At 36.4% G+C, this 13,059-nt stretch overlaps 1 protein-coding gene across 1 annotated transcript in view; it reads left to right on the top strand.

Annotated features, from left to right (window-relative positions):
• LOC126335512 (serine protease snake-like) overlaps positions 1–13,059 on the top strand; it is a 205,031-nt gene that overhangs the window by 155,301 nt on the left and 36,671 nt on the right. Inside the window, exons 5-6 of the mRNA XM_049998867.1 lie at positions 2,240–2,346; positions 4,159–4,418. Coding sequence (XP_049854824.1) covers positions 2,240–2,346; positions 4,159–4,418 — 367 coding nt within the window. The remainder of the gene's footprint in view (positions 1–2,239; positions 2,347–4,158; positions 4,419–13,059) is intronic.

The following is a 13,059-nucleotide window of genomic DNA, read 5'->3' as shown; positions in this document are numbered from 1 at the left end:
GAGAAAGTTTGAAGAAAGATATTACTGCAAAAAAGGAAGATGGTATTACACAAGTTGGATACCAATAATTAAAATTGTATCTTGTTTCAGTGAGAGCTTTTCACAAAACTTCAGTCACCAACTTTCTCCTTCAAACGTGAAAATATTTTGTTGGCTCCCACATATATAGGGAGAAATGACCATTTGAATAAAATAAGTAAATTTTAGCTCCCACAGAATGATTTAAGTGTTCATTTTTCATATTTTTTTTATATTCTAAGTGATGTTTTTAGTTGAGATGAAGTTTTCTTCAGTTACTTTATGTGAACTACGTTTTTTGTTGTTACTACATAATTTTAATTCTAGGATGAAAACAAGCAGAACATAAGGAAAGGAAACCACTCACCTACAGTTGAATGATGTGTGGTGCAGACCAGAAAATCTCAATCTGTTATGAGTAAATTTCCACGTTAACCCCCATTTTCTCAGAATTCAGAACATTTTTCACCAGTTGGCACTGTCAAACACTTTTCCTGAGTCAACAAATCCTATGATAGTTTCCAGATTTTTGTTCAATCTTGCTTCCATTATTAACTGAAACATCAGAGCTGCTTCTCTGGTCCCTTTACCTTTTATAAATCCAGGCTAATAATCATCTAACAGAGTTTAAGTTTTGTTTTCTGTTCTTCCATGTATTATTCTTGTAGCAACTGAGATGCATGAGCTGTTATGCTTTCACTATCTTCAAAACTGTGTGAATAACATTTTCCCATAACTCTAATGAGATATTGCCAACCTTATGCATCCTACTCCCCAATATGAATAGTGGTTTTGTTGCCACTTCACCCAATGATTTTAGAAGTTCTGATGGAATGTGACCTCTATCCCTTCTACCTTATCTTTGATCTTCCAAAGCTCTTTTCAGTACGATTCTAATATTCTAATACTGGATCCCACAGCACTTCCTTGGCTATTCCTGTTTCCTCTTCTGTCACATCATCAGACAAAGTCTTTCCCCCTCTAGAGGCCTTTAATATACTCTTTCCACCAATCTCGGATTCCCATTGCATTCTTGATGTTGCTACCCCTGCTCTCAATTTCACCAAAGTTATTTTTTGTGCGTAGAGTCAGTCTGTCCAACAATTATTTCGTGTTCAGTTTCTTCACATTTTTCATGCAACCATTTTGCCTTAGGTCTATGCACTTTCTGTTTCTTTCATTCCTAAGTAACTTTTATTTCCGTATCAATGAATTTTGCTGAAAATATTTGTACTTCAATCTTTCATTGATCAACTGAAGTATTTCTTCTGTTACCCGTGGTTTCTTCGCAGTTACCTACCCTGTACCAAGGTTTTTACGTCTGTCTTCAGTGATTGCCCTTTTTATAGATGCCCATTCCTCTTCAACTGACCTTCCAACTGAGTTATTCATCATCACATTGTCTACAGCCTCAGAGGATTTCAAGTGTATCTTTTCATTCCTTAGTACTGCTGTATCCCACTTCTTTGTGCACTGATTTTTCCTTACCAGTTTCTTAAAGTTAGTCTACTCTTCGTCATTACTGCAGTGTGATCTGAGTCTATATTTGCTCTCGGGTATGGCTTACAATTCAGTATCTCAGTTTAGAATCTCTGCCTGTCCATGATGTAATCTTTCTGAAATCTTCCCATAGCTCTTGGCCTTTTCAAAGTGTACCTTCTCCTCTTGTGATTTTTCAAGACAGCATTTGCTGTTACAAGCTAAAACATATGTCAGAACTGAGTCTTTGTCCTTTCATTAATACTGCCAAGCCCATACTCTTCCATGAGCCACTTTTCTTCTCCTCCCTCTACAAATGCATTCCAATGCCCCATGACTATTAGATTTTCTTCTCCCTTTACATACTGAATTACCTGTTCAGTATCCACATATACATTTTCTCTTTCTACATTTTCTGCTTGCAGCATCAGTATTCATACCTGAACTATTGTTGTTGGTGTTCATTTATGTCAATTATGATAACAACCCTATCACTGTAATGGTGACAGTAACTCACTCTCTGCCCTACCTTCCTGTTCATGAATCCCGTTCTCATTACACCACTTTCTACTGTTGTTGATGTTACCCTATACTCATCTGGCCAGATATCCTTACCTTATTTCCATTTCACTCCAATGGTTTTCAGATTTTCTATCTTCCCTATCATGTTAAAACTTTACTACTACTACTACTACTACTACTACTTAGCTACATATGTGTTATAAACAATATATGTTAACAGGCTGCTATTGGTTATCAAGTTGATGGTAACCTGGTATGGAGCTGTGGGGGATCGTTAATCAGTGAATATTATGTCCTTACTGCTGCACACTGCACACGTATTGGAAAGTGAGTACAGACCTCAGCACAACTAGGATTGTATTCTGCTAACCATTATTCCTGTTTTACATGTTAGTTAAAGACACAATGTAACAAAACAAAAGTGTTCTCATGAATATTGTCTATTAGTGTTAGTTGTAAATTTAATAAAATTAAACAAAATGTCATCAAATATAGTTACTGATCACATTTACACTAAACAAAAAATTAGAAAGGTAATGATTTACCTGTGTCTAAATGATAAGTCGCACACAGATTGCACTAAATTGTGAATTAAGTTCAAAATTAGTCACCATCTGCTGTATTACTTTGCATTTGTTGCTGAATGTGCCTGCATTAACACTTCAGTGGAATTCAACTTAGGATCACCATCACCCCTCACATCCCCTTGTACCTCTTCCATACATGCACTACACACATGATGTTGGTTGAGATCGCATTTTGAAAAGAGATGCACAAAATAATTACAGTAGATCTCAAGATACTCTGGAGAACTTAACATTGATTTCATTAATGTGGTGTGGAAAGTCCTGGTAGAATGTAAATTATTTGAGACTAAAGGTAACATCACACCAAACAGTAGAATCCAACAATCCATGATGCCCCACTATACTGGTTACTGTGCTCCCACTAAAAGATATTATGCTCCTGTCAATGAACACCACTAACCAGTTGCTCATGTTAAAGATGTGAACCACATCCTTCACTGACACTCAAAAATTCCCACTCCATTATCATCTGGGTGCACACTCATCACTGTTGATGCCTTCTCCATAGACACAAACATCCCTCAAGTCCACAGCCTTGTGCTATCAAACACTACCACTCCAACATCCGTCCAACTCCCCCTTCTCTCCATTTCACTTCCCAGCATCCTCCTCAGCTCAATGTGCCACATTCCTGGACACTGAATTCCACCATTCTGATGGCTCCATCCATACTTCTGTCAAGCCCACTAACCAACAACAGTACCTGCATTTTGAAAGCTGTTATCCATTCCTGACCAAAAAATCACTTCCCTATGTTATGGCCACCTGTGGACACTGTATCTTGAGTGGCCAGAATTTCGTTCCCGGTGTACTGAAGTGTTGCTAAGATCTTCACACTGGCACTGTCCCCCAAATCTAGCTCATAAACAATTTTCAATTGCCACATCCTTAAACATACCCAATCCTTCCATAAAACTCAAGAGTCAGCTGCAAAAGAACGGACCCCTCATAACACAATACCATTGCAGACTGGAGCAATAGAACTATGCCCTTCATTAACACTTTAACTATCCTTAGCTATCTATTAACATGCCAAGAATCCAGGAACATCCTATTCACAATAATTCTCACACTCCTAAAGTGGTTATCAGCAGCCCATCCAATGTACACAATAACCTAGTCTGCCCCTATCACAGTGCCACTTCCATGCCCAACCTCTTACCGCATGAACGATATCCCTATGGAGCACTCAGGTGCAATACCTGCAAGATTCACTCACCCGATGCGTTCTACTCCTTTCGTGTTACAGGCCTGTGTTTCCCTATCAGAGGTGGGGCTGACAGTGAAAGCAGTCAGGTTATATACCAGCTCTTCTGCAGTTTCTGCACAACATTTTATATGAATATGATCGACAGGCAACTATCTATGATCACTGCCAAACTATTACATCTGAGCTGCTAAAATGAAACTCTGTATTTCCAGTGTTTCATATACAAACTGGGAACCATACTGATGTCAGTTATAGAAAATGTTACTAACTTGTCTTTAAATACATACTATAAAAATTATTTTTACTTATTTCTTAACAAAAAGGCGGTTTAACAAATTACAGGTATCCTGCAGTGATAGTTCGTCTTGGTGAGATGAATCTGAAACGTGATGATGATGGAGCACAACCTGTTGATTATCACATTGCAGATTTAGTGCGCCATCCTGAATACAAAGGACCAAGCAAATACAATGATATTGCTCTGTTACGTCTTAGTGAGCGTGTAGATTTCAACAAGTTTATACGACCTGCTTGTCTCTACACACATGATAAATTCTCTGTCAGCAAGACAGTTGCTACTGGTTGGGGTAAAATTGAATATGGTGAGTATAAAAAGTGAAATGCATTAAATTTTAAAAAATACACACCATTGCAAAATGTAAGAACAAAAAATTACTTACCTGGAAATTTATATGTCATGCAACTTTACACTGTAATGAAGTGCTCTGCATAATACTTCCAAAGTAACCAGTTATTATCCAATTCACAAGTACATGTTCTAAAACCACATACAAAATGTGTTGTAGAAGGTACCTGTAAGAACAAAGTGAGGATAGTAGCAATGTCCAGGAAGCTCAACTAATGTTGCTACAGAGCATCAGAAACATAGGCACCAATGGGCATCTGCAGATTTCCAAACCCCTTCAACTACCTTCTGTGTGGATATTCAGTGAATATCATTTCTGACAGCTTAATGTAACGAGATAAGAATTTAGGTGACAACATATATACATGTTATTTGTAAAGGTCTGTCTTGATTACATAAGTTTACAATCATCAGTTTCAGCTATTGCAATTTTCAGATCTGTTATGAACAGAAAGCAATGGTATGATAAACCCATCAAGTTAATCTACAAAACATCTAGAAATACATGAGTGACAAATACAAAAACAATAACATGACTAACAACCATGCATTCCAGTCATGCAAGACAAGCATTGTATCATTGTAAGAGGTACAGAGGCAAAAGAGAGAGAGCCGCCACGTCATCATAACATGCCTGTGCTCAACATACAAAGGACTACACAATAATCATCAGTGTATGCTTCTGTATATTAATGTTGACATTCTTAGGTCTCAGAAGTTCAAATGAATAAGTTTTGCAAAAAAAAAAAAAAAAAAAAAAAAAAAAAAAAAAAAAAAAAAAAAAAATGTTGCGCTAAATTAAAAAAACTAGGAAACTGAAAATTGGTCATAATATGCAAAAACATGTCTCCATTAAAACTTACAAGTCTCATCCTCATCAGGGCTATAATTTTGGTCTAATTTTTTTTGTATACGTATATACCAAAAACTGAAGGTGCCAAATGTTAGAAGACACAGAAAGATGAAAATTCATATGTTAGCCTCAGTTTTACAGAAAAACAGTAATTATGTGACACCTAGTTTCCAAGTTATTTACTAAAAACTAGTTTTGGAATGAAAATGTCTGTATTCATGATAGATAAAGCATAATTAGTGTTTGTAATAGAATTGATTACAATAATGCAATAATAGAGCTGCACCAAGTTTCAAAAATGTGTTGTAAATAGCTATGAATACAAGAAATGTTAAAAACAATTCAGAGACCATGTTCTACTGTTAGTTACATTCTAAAAATTATAATCACGAAGTTTAAATGCCGTTGGGCTAAAAAATTTTCAGTAACTAAAGCAAACTTAATTATGTTTATGTAAAAATTAAGAAGACTGCAAATCATTAAACAACAGAACTATTAATTAATACATGTCTGAGAAAGCGGCCATTTAGATGCTGCTGCCTGTGTGTTGGGCAGTTGATAGCAAATGTTCCGTTTGGTGGTCCGTATGTCCATATATAAATACATGATGATGTAAATAAAATAGAAAGAAACTTCCACATGGGAAAAATATATTAAAAACAAAGATTCCAAGACTTACCAAGTGGGAAAGCACCGGCAGACAGGTACATGAACAAAACACACAAACACACACACAGAATTACAAGCTTTCGCAACTGGCAGTTGCTTCGTCAGGAAAGAGGGAAGGAGAGGGAAAAATGAAAGGATGTGGGTTTTAAGGGAGAGGGTAAGGAGTCATTCCAATCCCGGGAGCGGAAAGACTTCCCTTAGGGGAAAAAAAGGACAGGTGTACACTCGCGCGCACACACACACACACACACATATCCATCCGCACATGTGTGTGTGTGTGTGTGTGTGCGAGTGTACACCTGTCCTTTTTTTCCCCTAAGGGAAGTCTTTCCGCTCCCGGGATTGGAATGACTCCTTACCCTCTTCCTTAAAACCCACATCCTTTCATTTTTCCCTCTCCTTCCCTCTTTCCTGACGAAGCAACTGCCAGTTGCGAAAGCTCGTAATTCTGTGTGTGTGTTTGTGTGTTTTGTTCATGTATAAATACAGGTAGACAGGCAGTGGGATGAGACACTTCACGCCAAGATAGCAATCTGTTCATGTTAGTCAAAGGTCTGCATGAGCCTGGCTTTGGATGACATAGGGGATGGGCAGACTTGAATCCATTTTCCACTTTTAAGACAAGCAATTAACTTTTAGTGGTTAGAAGTCAGGGCAATAGACTATTCAACAGTGAATTGTGAATTGTGTTGTGAATTGTGTTTTATTCATCTCATGACGTACATTTGCAATCCATTTGGTTTGCGTACAGGAGACATGTCAAAAATTTATAAAACAATTACAATGATTTTTACATTAATTAATGATAGCACTATAATAAATAACAACACTATAAGGATATTTCTTGGAACATGTAACACATTGTACCCAGCTCAAATTTCCAGATTGTCCTGCATGAATTCATCCACTGAGTAATAACACTTCATTGTCAGTACCTCATATAGCTTTCTTTTAAGTGAACCTAAATTCATCTGCATCAACTTGTTCCCTTTTAATTTATTAAAAATTTTCATTCCCATGTATTGAGGTCCCTGGGCAAACAGTCTGAGGCGGTGGGTGGGGAGCATAAAATTTTCTTTGTTTCTGGTATCATGTGAATGGACAAAATGGTTTCCCTCAAATAAGTCGCGTCTGGAGTACAAAAATATAATAATCTCATATATGTATAAGGATGGCAGAGTTAATATTTTGAGTTTCCTAAATAATGGTCGACATGGTTCTTTGTGATTGGCAGTGCACATATTTCGTATGATTTTTTTCTGTATTTTTAGTATCCGCACTATGTTTGTCGAGTTACCCCAAAAAACAATACCATACCTAATAATGGATTCAAAGTAGCTTGTATATGCTACTTTCCGCGTGTCAATGTCCGTTGCAGTTGATAATATTTGCATTGCAAATGCAAAGCTGCTCAATTTGTTTGCAAGGTATTCAATGTGTGCCTGCCACCTCAAATTTTCATCTACTTTTAGACCTAAGAATTTGACTGAGTCAACTTCTTCTATAACTTGGTTGTTGTGTACAATCTTAATTTGCTCACATTTTGACTGTTTGGTTTTGAACTGCATCACGTGAGTCTTAGATATGTTTAGATTCAGCCCATTTAGCTGAAACCAAGTTTCTAAGGTACTGAGGGTACTGATCACAGATTTGAGAATTTTTTCTGAATCCTGATCTTCAACTAAGACAGAAGTATCATCTGCGAACAGAACTGATGGGGAGCTGATATTTAATGGTAAGTCATTAACATAAAAGAGAAATAGGACTGGGCCTAATATGGAGCCTTGTGGAACACCCTCAGTAATTTTTTTCCAGTCAGAAAAATAATATGCGCCATTTGAAGAAATGCTAACTCTTTGCTTTCTGTTGGATAAGTAGGATTTAAGCCATTGTAGGGCACTGCCGCCAATGCCATACTTTTCAAGTTTGTAAACAAGCAATGCGTGGTTTACGGAATCGAATGCCTTTGTGAGGTCGCAGAAAATTCCTGCCACCTTATTTCTCTTGTCTAATGACGTACTTATTTTCTCAATGAAACTGTTAACTGCATCTACGGTGTTTTTCCCTTGCTGAAAACCAAATTGATTGTTTAGAATAACAGAATATTTTGCAATGAAGTTTTGGATTTGAGCAACAGCAAGTTTTTCAAATATTTTAGATAGGACTGGGAGAATTGAGATAGGACGATAATTTCCCATGATCTCTCTTGATCCCTTCTTGAAGAGTGGTTTGACTTCAGCATATTTCAGTACCTCTGGGAAACAGCCCTCTTCAAAACATTGATTTATTATCTGAGCTAGTGGGTTTGCAATTCTATTGTGTACCACTTTAATAACTTTGGTGGGTATTCTATCCCAACCTGCAGATTTTTTGTTTCTTAATGTTAAAATAGCATTTTCTACATCCTCAAAAGAAACTTTTGAGAATTTTGTAAAGTTTTCAGAGTTTTTGCCTAGGCCAAAGGGATTTACTTTGTTGTGATAATCTGCTACATCTACATCAGATTTTGCTACATTTATAAAGAATTCATTAAAGTACTCTGGTATTTGAGTTGGATTTACAACAGTTTTTCCTTCAATGTCAATTTTTGGAATTTCTTGGTTACAGGCTTTAACACCTAACTCAGATTTAATGACTGACCACACAGCCTTTGTCTTATTTTTATGATTTAAAATTAACCTGTTGTTTGCCAGTTGTTTTGCTGCCTTGACAACTCTTTTAAATATGGTTTTATAGAGTCTAACATATTTAATGAAATTTATATCTTTATTATATTTTAGTTCTCTGTGCAGTTGCCTTTTCCTTACACTGGAAATTTTTATGCCCTGGGTAATCCACTTTACTGTAATTGTTATCTTATTGCTGCAGAGTCTAGGTGGAAATGTTTCATTAAAGTCTGCAAGAAAACTATTTAGGAATTTCTCAAAGTTTTTATCACTTGAGTTACCATAATCAAAAGGCCATGTTTTATCTCTTAGCTTCTCACTAAATGTTAGCAAGTTTTCTTTGCTAAAGTTCCTGCTCATATGGGTTCTTGTATGTGAAATGTTTGTGTCTGTCTGTGGCAGCTCAATAAACAATACATAATGATCTGAAATACCTAGATCTACACAAAATTTATACACATCTTCATATACATAATTAGTTAGAACATTGTCAATGCATGTTGCTGATTGCCCATTGTCCCTGGTAGATTCAAAGAAATTCAATTTGAAACCATATTTCTTAACTAAGTCAGTGAACCTTGAAGCTTGGCTACTATTACATGTGATATCAATATTAAAATCAGCAGCTATTACAACTTTTTTCTTTGTTTCTCTACAAAGGTCTTCTAGCATAATTTGAAGCTTAGATAAGAATAGTTCTGTTGTTGATGTCCCTGGAATTCTGTATATTGAGATTATTATAACATTTGCTAGCGAGTCCACTATTTCTACACAACAGCTCTCGAACACACATTCTTCATTTAAATAATTAAAACAGTTTCTGGTCTCATAATTTATGTCATTGTGTAGAAGTATACATGAGCCTCCACGTAACTTGTTTCTTCTACAAAAGCTACTTGCTAATCTGAAGTTCCCTATTTTGTTCAGAATTTTAATTGTCCCCTCAGTCAACCAGTGTTCATTTAAACAAACAACTTTAATATTTGCATATTCTGACAGAATGATTTCCAATTCATCTATTTTGGAGCTTTTATTATTAGAAGCATCAGTGTTTAAGCCATTTATATTCCAGTGGATAACATACCTACTTTGACTATTTCTTACAGGCTTTAGCATATTTCTTGCCAGATAATGGTTTGGTTTTTTCTTTCTTAATGCTACACACGTTTTTTCACCCCCATCACTACTTATAAGTTTCCCTTATTTTTTATGATCTGGCAAGTATCTAAGAACATCTTACTGAATATTTTTGAGCCCAACCTGTTCAGATGTAGACCATCTTTGGCAAGACACTTTGCACTTAGAAATTTGTTGGGATCAATAAAAACGACTCCTAGCTTATTGCACTGTTCTTTAATATCGCCGTTTATTCGCTGCACATAGCTGTCACTCACCGATCTCCTGTACACAATGCCACTTATTATTATTCTGGAATTCGGGTACAGTCTTCTGGCCGTTCGGATGAGGTTCCTTGTGTGGTTTACAATTTCTTCCTCACTGTTGGTTCGAAGCGAATTTGTTCCCACATGGATAAAAACACCTTTTGGATTTCTGCTATGCTTATTTCCTGCGTTCTCTCTTGAGTTTAAGACGTTGTTTAGGTGTGTATGCAATTGATGCGTCCTGATTCCAGGCCGAACGTCAATTTCGGAGTTTGGTACGATTATGTTTTTCAATAATGAGTCACCTATAATAAAAAATTCACTTTCTGTCTTATTATAATGCTTCTTTCTGTCTTTTTTGTACGTTACGCTGGTCCACTTATATTTATTTGGTACGTCAGTATCTTTAGTTTCTTTTTCTTTCGTAATGGCGGCTGAATTTTTTCGTTCTTTGTCAGTTGTATCACTCCGCGTATTTGCCGAAGTAGGTCCATCCAATACTTGAGTTTTTTCACATGCACAACACTTTTCACGTTTCAATGCTATATTTTCTTGCTTTAGTAACGTCAGTTCTGCTTTCAGAGCATCAATGTCACTTTGAAGAAGACGGATAATTTCGTCCTTAGAGCTTAGTGCGGATGTTAGTCGCGCATGTTCGTCACTAGTACAGTCGAGGCACGTCCACTGAATATCGTCATTTATAAATTTCAGACACACGTTTGCGCACTTCTCATGTAACCAAAAGCTGCACTTAATGCACCGAATTCCTTTGACTACACGTTTTTTACACTTTCTACATGAAGAACTATTTAATTTCAACTGATTTTGGAGCATCATATCACCACACAATCCTAACGGCGCCATCTTTTGCTCCAATAGGGGTATTATTGTATTTTGTGCAGGTGGACTTCTATAGAATATATCAGACAGTTAAAATTCATAAACTTTTATTTATAGTCATAGTTGCTGATCATGCTGAGTAAATAAAAAGTAAGAACATTATCTTCCATTGAACACAAAGAGAAATGCAGACTTGCAAAGTGAAAATTATGGTCCGTGTGTTTCCCAGCACTTTCTGGCTGACAGCAAAAACTAATTTTCAGGCTCCTGTAAATGGCAAAGGCAGAGTGCCTATTATAATGACATAACGAAGTAACTATCATTTACAATATTTTTGCTACCACACCAATATATATAAATGTATATCAACAATATCTAAACACCTAGGTACATAGTAATTGCTAATGATGTCCTGAGGGCATTATATAGAGGCAGTACATAGCACTGAACTAGTGAACGTAAGTGAAAAGTATGGCAAATTCAGAGGTAAAAAACTCAGTATGTGTAGTCATTAATTAGTAATACTTCATATGGCAAAATGAGAATCTAACAATAAAACATAAATTGACATACAAAATGTGGAAACAAAATCCTTACTTAAAACCAATTAAAATGTGTACAGAGTTACATTAGAAAGCCACTACCCTGACAAAGTAAGTATCATATCATTTCAAAAAGTAATAATAAAAGATGAGGAAGTAACTTCAAATGTGTTAATAGAAACATTCTAGCTTGACAAATCAGTTTAACATAACCATAGGTGGAATATCATTAACAAAACAATGACTATTTAATTAGACTCTTGATAATTAATAACGTGTTTGTAGTGGAATCTAGCTTGCATGTATAGTGGCCTCTGTGCAAGAAGTTCTTGTTTTCGTGTAGCAGAGCTTGCAGGAGGAGTCCTAGTCTCCTTGCTGCTGGTGGACTGCGCACATGCTGCAAGCCAGTCTGCTGCAGTGTGTGAAGCAGCTCTCAGTAGATCAAAAATAAGCATTAAGGTTAATTTCACTCTGTTTGTTCAGCACTTACCCTGGTTGCCATTTTCTATACACATCAATTCCCATTTCCTCCAGGAGATTCAACATTTGTCATTTTGGTAACTTATCAATAAATCCCTCTTTTCTTGTAGATTTCCTCCCACATGCTTTTCTTTATCAAAATGTGTACCAAATGTACTCTTTTTGTGGTTATACACATTCCCTATATTGATTTATGAAATGTGTCCTTATTTGACTGATATAAAACTTTCCACAGTCCTTGTAGTTGATCTTGTAGAGGCAGGATTCCAAATATTTGTCACTGTTGTTAAATTTGTGGCATAGCCTAGAACCAACTGTACCTTTTGTTTTAAATACCGTTTTTACTTTTTCAAAATGCCTGTGCAACTCATTTGGAAAGTGCAGTGTTGCATGACATAATAATAGATCTCTTTTTATGTGAACCTATTGTCTCATTCTTGTCATGTACATTGATGTACAATGTTCATTAGGTCATGTTCCTTATACCCATTTGACTTGGGTACCTGTTCACCTTAGATACATGATTCAAACATCAGTTTTTGGGCAAAGTAGTCGATCTTATGAATCTAAAAATGGCATAATGAAGTGGGTCTTCTAAATAAGGATCTACTTTTGAATGTTACTCTTTACCCAAGGCCAGGCACAATGAAAAACACTATTTCAGAAAGAAACATTGGCTGTGATGTAGGCAAACTCAATAAATTCATACAAATGGACTGAGTAGTAAAAGCTAACAAATGTTTATCGAAAGCAGGTCATGATCTACCAGTGTATTGTTTCAACCACTCTCAAATGTCCTGTCAAGACTCGGCTAAATGTGTAACCTGTGGCAGGGATGTGCACAAGGGTAACTGCCCACCTCTCTGTTGTATCAACTGCAATGGTGACAATGCCGCCTCCTCTAGAGATCGCCCTGTGTATCTTGATGAGAAGTCTGTCCAGGATATCTAAGGAAAAAGTACCTTACCTGGTCCCTCGCAAGTTGTTGGCTAGTCATAAACTCTGTGTTCTACCATCTGTCACCTACAGTACTGTTCTTTCTACATCCCACTCCATGTAGGATATGGCCACACAGACGTGCACAACAAATGCAGTACTGTGGTTGTGAAATCACACAGTGTCATGGTAGCATCACCATATTCTCATCCAGCCATGCAACAGGCTA

The sequence above is a fragment of the Schistocerca gregaria genome, chromosome 2, assembly GCF_023897955.1.
Source record: "Schistocerca gregaria isolate iqSchGreg1 chromosome 2, iqSchGreg1.2, whole genome shotgun sequence".
Taxonomy (NCBI): domain Eukaryota; kingdom Metazoa; phylum Arthropoda; class Insecta; order Orthoptera; family Acrididae; genus Schistocerca; species Schistocerca gregaria.
Note: the sequence above shows the minus strand (reverse complement) of the source record. Positions and strands in the feature narration are given on the sequence as shown.